Genomic DNA, 14,238 nt, shown 5'->3' with positions numbered 1-14,238 from the left:
CACTTATACGCATTAAAATTAATGTACTATTATTTGCATAGAATATAGCAATTTACTGAGTTTTGCTTCATTAAAATATTAAAAGTCTCTCAGCAGCAGCCCCCCAGACTCTACTACTGGTAATTACCTCAATACTGCTGTTGGAACCAAATCCTGGCTAGACCCCTAGTTTTATTTTATGTATAACAATATTTTCACAGTGTTTTATGTATTCAATGTTACTAGTAAACATTTACTTAATGTGATGCATGAAAATATTTATGGTCAAAATTAAACTAGGATATATATACTGTGTAAGCTTTCTTAAAAAAAGTTTTATGTCATGTCACAATTTCAAAAGGGCTAGGATACTATACAAGGGCGGATTTAGGGGGGTGCATGGGGGCTGAAACACCCCATCCCCCTCCAAAATTTTACAATGTTCTAGCTGGAAAGACAGTACAGTGGAACCTCAGTTATCCAAATCCCTTGGGACCAGGAGTGCTCCATACATTGCTTGAAGGTTCTTAGTTTACTAATTTGTTAAGATGCCTTACTGTAGTTATACTGATAGTAAAGTGTCAGTAAACTTAAGTATATGGAACATAATTATTTTACTAAGTTTTAAACTCTCAGTAAAACATCAGTGAATGCGGGTTTACTGAAAAACTACTAAAATAACAAACAATTAACTGTTCCATATACTGGGGATATACCACTGTAGTAAACTAAGATACTTCAAGCAGTGATAAGTCTGAAAAAAAATCCATATCTTTGAAACTGTGTGTATAGCATAAGGAATTTTTTTTTTAAATTTCAGGATTATCAACTACTCTAATAGAACAGTCATTTCCATAGTTCAGTTAACCAACAATCCAGATAAGTGGGTCCGGATAACCAATGTTCTACTGTAGAAGCTACAGTACAGGTGCAATTGCATCTAAAGCACCCATGAGCAATGAAAACATGGAAAGAGTAAGAAGAGAAGAGCTAATCTCTTCCAGGAATCAACAAGAGGGAATCAAAGGAATAAAACTGCTTTAAAAGCTGCTAAACATCAAAATAATAATAGAACATTCATCATTAAAATTCTTTAGACTAACTCCTAGTCCCCTTGATCATGAAATTCAACTTTGAACTTAAACCATACTGCAGCATTTATGTGGAGCCCTTTATACGAAAGCTAGTTAGCATTGCTAGAAAATGATTTCGCTTAGTTAAAGTGGCTCACAATGTTTTAGTCAATATTATTGCCAAATTCAACATTAAAAAATTAAATTTTCCTGTCCACAGATGCTCTAGATAAAGCATGCTCCTCATGCTGAATGTGCTTCTCACACTACACTACGTAGTTGTATCAATCAGTTGATACATTTTTAGCCTCCAGTAAAAATGCCCCTAGCTTAGCATCCCATCTTGGGAAATCATAGATCCACCCCTGCTATAGTATTCCATATCTCCTAAATAAATATGCAGGCCATCAAAGTTCTCTACTTGAAGGTAGTAGCCTTATATTATGGTCACAAGAACACTTAAGTACGCTTGCATAATTGGTGCAGTAGTTATAAACACTAACAGTGCATGCTACCATAGATGTTGGCTAGGTGTTTTGTGTAAGAAAACCCAATGAACAAAGTATTAAATAACTATATATACTATATACCCTTTGTGAATTTGTGTTTAAGCATTGTTATACTTGTTTACTAATTTAGTCTTTGTAGTGACCTATTTTAGTGCATACACATCTGCATGTATAGTACGTTAATTGATCACAATACTATTAACAGTTGTTACAAGCTAGGCACCTGGTATTTTGACATAGCCAGTATAATTTCAACCTGTTTGTTGAAGAAACACAAACCTTGTGATCACCAACGGAAGCACTACCATTTCATTTATTATATTCACTTTACTTCAAACAGTACATTTGTGTCTGTAGTGTCTCAGAGCAGTAGTACTGGTTTCAGTACTCATGGAAATAAACCATCGACCACCTCAATGGATATTTCTGGTGATAATACCAAAGAAGTGTCAGAAGTCCCAGTAGGTACTATATCATCAGTGAATGCATATATGTGACTGGATTTGCAAAAAGGTACCTTTTCCACACATTTGACATACCAGCAAACAAAATGATGTAACACTTGACTCCTTTTACTGATTAACTTTCTCTTAATATCAAACTGTAGCCAGATACTGTAGCTACACGTACATTCATTGAAAATGTCCAGCAATTATATGCCATGATCAAAATGCTATGAAGCTTTAAAGTTCAAAAAAGGGTCAAAATTTGTGTATGAAAAAGGTACCTTTTCGCAAATCCGGTCATATATAGCAAAAAGAAATTGCTTGATTTTATTGGTACATGTTGTAGATGATGATGTGTTTGCAATGAGTTTGAAGCCAATCAATGAGTCAACTGACAAAATGAAAGATGCAAGTTTTGTAAAGAAGGAAATGCCATCTGAAGTTCATGGTGATGAAAAGGAGTACTCTAAACAAGAATTGGAAAAAGAATCCACATTTAAAGATCTGTACACCAATGCTGATGAAAAGGCATCAGATGTAAATGTAGATAGCAAAACAGAATGGTCTGGGAATACAAATGAAAAGCCGATCTCTTTACCACATCCCAAGAAATAACAAAAGGTATTTACTGTGACAAGACTATACTAAGTGTAGTACAGTAGTACTGTTGTATATTATAAAGTATGGCAGTACTGAACTGTACATTATGGATCATGGGGGCTTGCACTTTCTCACATTTGTGGTGCAGAAAGAGGTGGGCTAAAGCCCCCCCCCCCCCCGGTCTACTGAGTGGAGCTAACCCCCTCAGAATAATATCTTACTGAAATTATCCTTCTTGGAGTGGAGCTGAATACCATGAAAAAGATTAATATGCTCTTAATAATGCTCAAATAGCTACCATAATAGAGCAGTCAAAGTGCTTCATAAAAGTGTGTCCTTAAAAAATGAAAAAAAAAGTTGCCTACAGTGGGAATCAAACCACTGACCTCTTACTTTTGAGAGTTGATATCTTACCACTGTATCAAGTGTTACAGGTGTCTAAAGGGCAGTATCAAGACATACTACCATGTGTCGTGTGGCCAAAAAAGCAGCTATAGAGTTTCAAACAAAAGCCAACAGCTATAATTATTGAAGAGTCAAGATCCTCAAATAAAATAGTCACTACGGGGTAAAATAGTGCAAGAAAAATGTTGAAACAAGGATCTCCATACTCGGTGTTGAGCAAGTTACTTTGTAAAAGTAACTAGTTACATATTACATATTACTTGCAACTGAACTATTTAGTTACAGTTACATATTACTCATAAAATAAAAGTAACTATAATAATATATTACTTTGTGTCCACAGCCTTAAGTTGTCACGTGTGAAACTACCACTTTATCACATGACATGATTGCGTTGTTTGGACAATGTGCAAATCTTGGTTATAAGTAAGAAGCTGGTGAATAAGCTTCATTCAGTAGGCTTGGTTACTTCGTTGTGGCTAGGCGTTACTCAGAAGATAACTAACGAGATTAGTAACTTCATTACTTGTAGTAATAATATTACGTAATTTTAGACTCGTTACAGTAACTATATTACTTAGGTAATGCATTGCATTTGTAAGCAAAGTAACTTGAGTTATATTACCCATTTTTATAGCGTACTTCATTATATTACTTAGTTACCAAAAAAGTAATAACATTACATCACTGTCCATACTAAACAACCGAATCCTTAACCACTGAGCCGCTGCTGTCACAGTCGTTCACCTCCTATTTTATAAATGAAAATTCTAGCTAAAATCTACTCAATTTATAATTCATAGATCTGCCAATGGAAAATCTAGATTGTTCTAGAACATTCTATGTGTGTTCTATTTCTTAAAAAAAAGCACTTTATTAGAGTATTAAACTATCATACAACTAGGGATGAGCCTATTTTGCTTTTTTTTCCCACCTATTTTTCTTTCCAGCAATTCTTTTATTTCTTACCTATTTTGCTCAATATTTTGCTCGAAACTTTTCTATTTTGCAGAGCATCAGTAAAGATTAATTGCAGTATCTCAAGCTTTCAAGCATGTGTGACTGCTCTATTAGAATATTTTGTACATAGTGACTGCTCTATTAGAATATTTTGTACATAGTGACTGCTCTATTAGAGTATCTCGATCTTTAGTCACCATTTCCTACATAATTATGAGTATCCTATATTAATTATGAGTATTATGTTGTCCTAATACTATGTGTGACTGTTATATTAGAGTATCTCGATCTTTATCATGCTAATTGTGCCAAGTTGCTATTCCTTGGTGCCCATTTTTCCAATTTTCCACCTATTTTGCCAGCATTTTGCTCTTTGCTTTTACCAACGTATTTTTCCAAACAATTTGCCAACAAAATCAGCGCATCCCTAATAGCAACTTGTTGGAAGGTCACTCTGAATATATTTATAGGCTTGGTTATGCATCACCAATACTGCCAAGCTGTTATGAAGGAACGTGAGGATGGATATTCTTGGGCAAGAACCTCCATGATCCTACTACTATTATACTGCATGATAAGCTAGGGATTTATAGAGCTAATCTTGAGCTGCCTCAGGATATAAGCAGATTATTCTACGTAGCCCTTTTATTCCCAGAGATGATAAAGTAATTAAACATTGGATACCAAAAATCTACTCTATTTTTGGACATATCAGCAATTAACACACAGGTATAGGGTCTAGGCATGTGTACATTATGCCAGAATAATTTAGGGAATAGTAAATGGCAAAAAGAATAATAATTGGCAAAAAGAATAATAATTCCAGTATAATAGGATGACATTCAGAAATAATTAATTAGAATTCATGTATTTTCCTTGTAGCATTGCAGAGAGTTGCATAAAGGCACATCCTCAAATACTGCTAGATCAAAATCGCGAAAAAGATCGAAATACTCTAATAGAGCAGTCATTCATCCTAACAAAACAGTCACCCAGGTTTCATGTGACTGCTCTGTTAGGGTATCTCGTTCTTTATGCATTGTTTCTAAGTGTGCAAGTGAAGCTGCAGAAGAAAATCCATGTAACTTCTACTATTCCAGGGATTACTCCAGGAAATATTTGAGAATAATTTTGGGAATAATATGTGAATAAAATAAGAATTTCTCCAAAAAGAATAATACATAATTTAAAAAGCATAATATAATAGGCCTATAACTACTTACGTAAGGCTATTTTTACTAATTTAACATTCTCGATCTTATATATAAAGCTTAATTTCAGATGGACGAGGTAAACAATAAACCGCAACAGTGCTTACTACCGCTTATATAGATCTCTGACTGTTCCATTATTTAATACATTTTGATTAATTTTGTAGATTTCAAGTATGCAGTGGTTAGCTCCAGTAAAGACCCAACATGTACGACATGTTAGAGGACAGATTTTAGAAAAGATATAGCTAAAGCTTTGTGAAGTAATGTATACCTGATATAGTGTGTCATGTGGCCAAGAAAACCAAAGTATATTGACAGGAAGAAAGAAAACAGCATTTATAAGCATACATAGCTCCATGGTCCATCTCCAAAGCAGACCATTTTTGCATTATAGCTGTCCACCAGGTAGGGTAGGCCACACAACAAATTTGATTAAATTTGCACCAGGAATTTGCAAGATACTGTATGGGCATTCAAAGTTTTGATTTATTTTCTACATTTTTTCCCTCTTAAACTGTAAGGGAGCTATGGTGGCTTCAATTTATGTTTGCACACTTTGCAAAAATTGCTCCAATAGGCAAACTTGTAACTTGATTGCCTTGATCTTGGGCACAAATGAAGAGCGCATAAAGGCAAAATAATATACCAAGTTTGCTTTGAATCTAATGAATATCCAAGGAGTTACGAGCGTTTGTTCACATTAGAAAAGATCTAACTTCTGTCACAGCTACAGGGTAAACCAAGTATGGGAATGACTTAAAAATTGGTGTGTACATAGGTTGATCATTGTAGCAGTACCTTTTGATGGTTTGAAAAGCAATAGATTTACAGCTACAAAGTTATAAAGCAAAAATCAAACAAGTGTAAAAACAATTTAATTAAAAAATGCACAAATAATATTAGCAAATATTGAATGAAGTAAAGCACGCAATAGATCTACCAAGGGAACTTCTATATATGTTCAATTAGAAGTCCTCAAAAATGTGTGCTCTATTAGAGTAATGCAATAATATATTACCATCATTATGTCTGTATAGATAAGAAGAAATGTGAGTAAACTAAACTCCGAAGTCAGCCATAGGCTGGTTTTGGGACCAAAATACAAAAATAAGTAAAATCTGTACAAAAGCAGCCAAGCTGTGAAAAATGGTGTGGCCATAAAAAGCCTGGGTGAAAAAGTCATGGAATCAAAGGTGGCGGCCAAGAAATAGCTGCAATGATGTTGATGCTGATAAATTTTATTAATGGCTATGTGCATTGTTAAACTACATTAGCATTAACATTATTGCAGCCATTTCTTGGCCACCACCTTTGATTTCACAACTTTTTTCACCAGGCATTTTAGGGCAGTACAGATTTTTTGACAGCTTGGCTGTTTTTGTGCATATACTTACTAACTAGACAGGATTTTTTGTACAGGCTTTATGTCATAACTACATAATGCTATATGAAACATCACTAAGCTTATGACATTTTGTAGAGAGATCAGCTACAAAGAAACCATCCTGTAGAGAGTTCAGCTACAATCAAGTTATACTATAGAGAGATCAGCTAGAAACAAATTATCTTGTAGAGAGATCAGTTGCAAACAAATCACCTTGTAGAGAGTTCAGCTAGAAACAAATCATCCTGTAGAGAAACAAATCACCCTGAAAAGAGTTCAGCTACAAACAATGAGAGTTTTAGCTACAGTTCAATTATGTAAGAAGTCACCTTATTAACTACAGTATATATGTGATAATCATCACTCAATGTTAAATATACAAATATTTCATCAGACAAAAGCTATATACACAATTACTTCCTTTGTTCCACAATTCCTGCAGTAAAGAAAAAAAAACAATTAAAAGGAAGCACCAAAGCCATTTTATATGGCCAGCTTTGTGGCTTGCAATACAAATGAAGTGATATCTAAACCAAAACAGCCAAGCTGTAAAAAAAAAGTGCGGCCCCCAACAAGGCCAAGGTGAAAAAAGATGTGAAATCCAAAGTAGTGGCCAAGAAATGGCTGTGATGGTAGGTTAATGGCAAAAATTTTAATTACGACAATTCAGGTGAATTTGGTACTGAATCCTACTGAAGGAGGCAATGCAAATTCAGCTGAATTGTCGTAATCAAAATTTTGCCATTAACTTACCATCACAGCCATTTCTTGGCTCCCACCTTGGATTTCACATCATTTTTCACCTTGGCATTTTTGGGGGCCACACTCTTTTTTTACGGCTTGGCTGTTTTGGTTTAGATCAAGACACACGGTAGTGTGTCGTGCGGCCCAAGAAGCCGGAGCGCAACCCTGTGAGTATATTGACAGGAAGAAAGAAAATGCAATTTTTGCACCTCCGTAGCTCTGTGCTGTCTTGATGAAACAAGACGAATTTTGCTGTGTACACTCCCTCCAACTTCAGTGCTCCACATTCCAAATTTGAGCGAAATCGCTTCAGCAATTCCTGAGATATGCGACTTCAAAAATTGGCTTAGTTTCTTCATTTTTTTTCTTCTTATTTTTCTTCTTATTTTTCTTCCTCTTTTCGCACACTTACAAAAACTGCTATAAAATGCGAACGCGTTATCCGATTGCCTTGAAATTTGGCACACAGAAGGGGGGTATAAAAGCGCATCTGGGTACCAACTTTGGCTGGAATACCATAAACAGGCAAAGAGTTATGAGCGATTATGCACGAACAATAACACCAATATGTTGTCACGCCTACAGGGTAAACTGCATATGGGAAGAAGCTGAAAATCGGAGGATGAATAGGTTAACTATTGAACCTCAAACCTTTTGTCATTTGAAAGAAATCGAGCTAAAAACCAGGAAGATACAACAACAAAACCAACAGTGTGTAACAATTATGCAATCGAGATTAGCTAATAAAAAACGAATACTTGCCACGCCTACCAGATAAACCGCTTTAATTTAATTTAATTTAATAATTGCTTTACAGAATTGGAATTACATACAGTAGAGGCTATAGTGATTACAGAGATATACAATTCTGAAGGACTACCAGTGTCCTGCACTGGTAGCCTAGAGCACTAATTACTTAACTACAAAATCTATATGTGCATACATATATCAAGACACACGGTAGTGTGTCGTGCGGCCCAAGAAGCCGGCGCGCCACACCGTGAGAATATTGACAGGAAGAACGAAAACGTCATTTTCACACCTTTGTATCTCGGTGATCACTTATCTGATTGGAACCAAATTTGCTACACAGTTGCCCGCTAGCCAAGGGAGTCTACATTCCAAATTTGAAGGAAATCGCTCCAGCCATTTTCGAGATACGAGCTGCCAAAGTTTCGTTTTTTTTCTTCGTTTTTTTTTTTCTTCTTCTTCTTCTTCGTCTTTTCGCACACTTGCAAAAATTGCTATAACAAGCAAACGCGTACTCCGATCGCCTTGAAATTTGGCATACAGAAAGGGAGTCCAAAGGCGAATCCTAGCATCATATTTGGTACAAATCCGATGAATGGTTCAGGAGTTATGACCGATTATTCGCGTAAAACAAGATCGATTTGTTGTCACGCCTACAGGGTAAACCGCTTCATGGAATGAGTTGAAAATTGCTATGTAGATGGAGTAACCATCGTAGGAGTGCCTTTTGGTGGTTTGAAAGGAATCGAGATAAAGACCACGGAGATATGACACAAAACCCAACCTGTGTCACAATTACGCGATCGATTTTTATGAATAAAAAAGTATTAGTTTTCACGCCTACTAGGCAAACCGCTTAAAGCAATGAGCTGAAAATTGGTGTATAGCTGGAATAATCTTCATAGAAAGTCCTTGCAGTAGTACAGAAGAATCGGATTACAAACCACTGAGTTATGATTCGAAAGCCAACTCCGTGTAGCAAATGCGAGATCGAGATACTCTAATAGAACAGTCACCCTAATAGAGCATTCGGCTAATTTATTTACTCCATTATAGAATTTTATTACATCACAAGTTATTCTGTAGGGAGTTCAGCTGCAAACAGTTAATCTTATAGACAGTTCAGCAAGAAGACAGTCACCATGTGGAGAGTTAAGCAAATATATCACTATAGAGATTCAGAACATTACAAGTCACACTGAAGAAAGTTCAGCTATAAACAAGTCATGCACTGTGTAGAGAATTCAGCTACAATTAAGTCACTCTCTAGAGAATTCAGTTACACAGAATTCAGTTACACACAAGTCACTGTGGAGAGAGTTCAGCTACAAACAAATTACCCTTTAGAGTGATCAGCTACAAACAAAACACTTTGCAGGGTGTTCAACTGCAACAAATCAACCTTTAGAGTGATTAGCAATGAACAAATCAACACAAATCTACCTGTAGAGACATCAGCTAGAAACTAGACACAATGTAAGGAGTTCAGCTACAAGCAATCACCCTGTAGAGAGTTCAGCTAAAACAAATCAACCTACAGAGAGATCAGCTACAAACAAATCACCTTATAGAGAGTTCATCTACAAACAGATTACCTGTAGAGAGATCGGCTACAAACAAATCAACCTGCAGAGAGATCAGCTACACACAAATCAACTTGTAGAGAGATCAGCTACAAACAAATCACCCTGTAGAGAGATCAGCTAGAAACTAGACACAATGTAAGGAGTTCAGTACAAATAAATCACCCTGTAGAGAGTTCAGCTAAAACAAATCAACTTGCAGCGAGATCAGCTACAAATAAATCACCTTTTAGACAGGTCAGCTACAAACAAATTACCTTGTAGAGAGATCGGCTACAAACAAATCAACCTGCAGAGAGATCAGCTACACACAATTCAACTTGTAGAGAGATCAGCTACAAACAAATCACCCTGTAGAGAGATGAGCTAGAAACTGGACACAATGTAAGGAGTTCAGCTACAAGCAAATCACCGTGTAGAGAGTTCAGCTACAAACAAACCAACCTGTAGAGCGATCAGCTAGAAACAAATCACCCTGAAGAGAGGTCAGCTACAAAAATCACCCTGTAGAGATATCAGCTAGAAACAAATCACCCTGAAGAGAGGTCAGCTACAAAAAAATCACCTTGTAGAGAGATCAACTACAAACAAAACATTTTGCAGAGAGTTCAGCTACAAACAAATCAACCTTTAGAGCGATCAGCAACAAACAAATCAGCTTGTAGAGAGATCAGTTACACACAAATCAACCTGTACAGAGATAAGCTAAAAACAAATCAGAGTTCAGCTAAAACAAATCAATCTGCAGAGAGATTAGCTACATACAAATCACCTTATAGATAGTTCAGCTACAAACAAGTTACCTTGTACAGAGATCGGCTACAAACAAATCACCCTGCAGAGAGATCAGCTACACACGATCAACTTGTATAGAGATCAGCTACAAACAAATCACCATGTAGAGAGATCAGCTAGAAACTACACACAATGTAAGGAGTTCAGCTACAAACAAATCACCCTGTAGAGAGATCAGCTACAAACTAGACACAAAGTAAGGAGTTCAGCTACAAGCAAGTTACCCTGTAGAGAGTTCATCTACAAGCAAATCAACCTGCAGAGCAATCAGCTAGAAACAAATCACCCTGAAGAGAGGTCAGCTACAAAAAAATCACCCTGTAGAGAGATCAGCTAGAAACAAATCACCCTGAAGAGAGGTCAGCTACAAATAAATCACCCTGTAGAGAGATCAGCTACAAACAAATTGCCCTGTAGAGAGATCGGCTACAAACAAATCAACCTGCAGAGAGATCAGCTACACACAAATCAACTTGTAGAGAGTTCAGCTACAAACAAATTACCCTGTAGAGAGATCGGCTACAAACAAATCAGCCTGTAGAGAGTTCAGCTAAAATAAATCAACCTGCAGAGAGATCAACTACAAACAAATTACCTTATAGAGAGTTCAGCTACAAACAAATTATCCTATAGAGAGATCGGCTACAAACAAATCAACCTGCAGAGAGATCAGCTACACACAAATCAACTTGTAGAGAGATCAATTACAAACAAATCACCCTGTAGAGAGATCAGCTAGAAACTACACACAATGTAAGGAGTTCAGCTACACAAGTAAATCACCCTGTAGAGAGTTCAGCTAAAACAAATCAACCTGCAGAGAGATCAGCTACAAATAAATCACTTTACTACAGACAGTTCAGCTACAAACAAATTACCTTGTAGAGAGATCGGCTGCAAATCAATCAACCTGCAGATAGATCAGCTACACACAAATCAACTTGTAGAGAGATCAGCTACAAACAAATCACCCTGTAGAGAGATCAGCTAGAAACTAGATACAATGCAAGGAGTTCAGCTACAAGCAAAATCACCCTTTAGTGAGTTCAGCTACAAACAAATCAACCTGCAGTGAGATCACCCACAATAACGCACTTGTACAGAGTTCAGTTACAAACAAATCACCCTGTAGAGAGATCAGGTAGAAGAATTCACCTTGTAGAGAGTTCAGCAACAAAGAAACCACCATGTAGAGAGTTCAGCTGCAAACAAATCATCCAGTAGAAAGATCAGCTAGAAGAAGTTACCTTGTAGAGAGTTCAGTTACAAAGAAACCATCATATAGAGAGTTCAGCTACAAAGAAATTACCCCGTAGAGAGTTCAGCTAGAAGAAGTCACCTTGTAAAGAGTTCAGCTACAAAGAAACCACCTGCACAGAATTCAACTACAAACAAATTACCCTGTATAGAGATCAGCTGGAAGAAGTTACCTTGTAGATAGTTCAGCTACAACAATTCACCCTGTAGAAAGATCAGCTAGAAGAAGTCACCTTGTAGAGTGTTCAGTTACAAAGAAACCATCATGTAGAGAGTTCAGCTGCAAAAAAATCACTCTGTAGAGAGTTCAGCTACAAAGAAACCGCCATGTAGAGAGTTCAGCCTCATACAAACCACCTTGTAGAGAATTCAACTACAACAAATCACCCTGTAGAGAAGAAGTTACCTTGTAGAGAGTTCAGCTACAAAGAAACCATCATGTAGGGAGTTCAGCTACAAAGAAACCACCATGTAGAGAGTTTAGCTGCAAACAAATCACCTGTAGAGAGTTCAGCTAGAAACAAATCACCCCGTAGAGAGATCAGCTGGACAAAGTCACCTTGTAGAGAGTTCAGCTACAAAGAAACCATCATGTAGAGAGTTCAGCTGCAAACAAATCACCCTGCAGAGAGTTCAGCTACAAAAACTCACCCTGTAGAGAGTTCAGCTAGACGAAGTCACCTTATAGAGAGTTCAGCTACAAAGAAACCATCATGTAGAGAGTTCGGCTACAAAAACACCACCATGTAGAGAGTTTAGCTGCAAACAAATCACCTGTAGAGAGTTCAGCTAGAAACAAAATACCCTGTAGAGAGACCAGCTAGAAGAGGTTACCTTGTAGAGAGTTCAGCTACAAAGAAACCATCCTGTATATAGATCAGCTACATTTCAAGTCATCCAGTAGAGAGATCAGCTGCAAAAAAATATCCTGTGGGGAATAATGGGCATGTAATAAATATATGTATATAATTTGTATAATTACTAAAATTTAATAAAATCAAAATTAATTGAAGTACTAAAATTCTTCTTTAAGTTCTTTTCTTCTTCCTGTAGTAAAGAAAAAAACACATGTGTTAAAAAAGCCCCAAAGCCAGCCATAGGCCGGCTTTGCAGTATACAAATACAAAAAGAAGTGATATCTAATCAAAAACAGCCAAGCTGTAAAAAAAGGTGTGGCACCCAAAAAGGCCATGGTGAAAAAAGATGTGAAATCCAAGGTGGCGGCCAAGAAATGGCTGTGATGGTAGGTTAATGGTTACATTTTAATAACGACAATTCAGGTGAATTTTGTGCCGCTTGGTCTTGGCACCAAATTCACCTGAAATGTCGTTATTAAAATGTAACCATTAACCTACCATCACAGCCATTTCTTGGCCGCCACCTTTGATTTCACATCTTTTTTCACCATGGCCTTTTTGGGGGCTGAACCTTTTTTTACAGCTTAGCTGTTTTTGATTAGATAATAATTACAAATAATTATAATTGGTTGGTGCTTGGGGCAATGCTTTGAAATTCACTGTACAGATGGAGTAATCATCTTAGAAAGGCTCTTCAATGGTGTAGAAGAATCAGACTTAAAGCCAAGGAGTTATAACACGAAATCCAACTTGGTGTAGCAAGTGCGAGATTGAGATACTCTAATAGAGCAGTCATCCTAATAGAGCAGTCACCCTGAACAGAATTCAAGAGATCAGTTAGAAATAAGTAACCTGTATAGAGATCAGCTACAAACAAGTCACCCTGTAGAGAGTTCAGCTACAAACAATTCACCCTGTTCAGACATCAGTTAGAAGAAATTTTCTTGTAGAGAGTTCAGTTACAAACAAATCACCCTGTTGAAAGATCAGCTAGAAGATGTCACCTTGTAGATAGTTCAGTTACAAAGAAACCACCATGTAGAGAATTCAGCTACAAACTAGTGACCCTGTAGATACATCAGCTAGAAGAAGTTACCTTGTAGAGAGTTCAGCTACAAAGAAACCGTTCTGTAAAGAGCTCAGCTGCAAACAAATCACCTATACAGAATTCAGCTACAAACAAATCACATTGTAGAGATCAGCTAGAAGAAGTTACCTTGTAGATAGTTCAGCTACAAACAAATCATCCTGTAGAGAGATTAGCTAGAAGAAGTTACCTTGTTGATAGTTCAGCTACCCTGTACAGAGCTCAGTTAAAAGAGGTTTCCTTGTAGAGAGTTCAGCTACAAACAAATCACCCTGTAGAGAGATCAGTTAGAAGAAGTTACCTTGTAGATCGTTCAGCTACAAACAATTCACCCTGTAAAGAGATCAGCTAGAAGAAGTTACCTTGTAGAGAGTTCAGCTACAAAGAAACCATCATGTAGAGAATTCAACCGCAAACAAATCACGTGTAGAGAGTTCAGCTACAAACAAATCTCCCTGTAGAGAGATCAGCTAGTAGCAGTTCTCTTGTAGAGAGTTCTGCTACAAACAAATCACCCTGTAGAAAGATCAGCTAGAAGAAATCACTTTGTAGAGAGTTCAGCTACAAATAAATCACCCTGTAGAGAATTCAGCTA

At 36.8% G+C, this 14,238-nt stretch overlaps 1 protein-coding gene across 1 annotated transcript in view; it reads left to right on the top strand.

Annotated features, from left to right (window-relative positions):
• Window positions 1-14,238, top strand: part of LOC136256838 (uncharacterized) — a 173,569-nt gene that overhangs the window by 156,198 nt on the left and 3,133 nt on the right. The window contains exons 32-33 of the mRNA XM_066049883.1: window positions 1,919-2,026; window positions 2,354-2,628. Of these exons, the coding sequence (XP_065905955.1) occupies window positions 1,919-2,026; window positions 2,354-2,622 (377 nt within the window). The 3' untranslated portion in view covers window positions 2,623-2,628. The remainder of the gene's footprint in view (window positions 1-1,918; window positions 2,027-2,353; window positions 2,629-14,238) is intronic.

Source organism: Dysidea avara, chromosome 5 (assembly GCF_963678975.1).
Source record: "Dysidea avara chromosome 5, odDysAvar1.4, whole genome shotgun sequence".
In the NCBI taxonomy this organism is placed as follows: domain Eukaryota; kingdom Metazoa; phylum Porifera; class Demospongiae; order Dictyoceratida; family Dysideidae; genus Dysidea; species Dysidea avara.
Note: the sequence above shows the minus strand (reverse complement) of the source record. Positions and strands in the feature narration are given on the sequence as shown.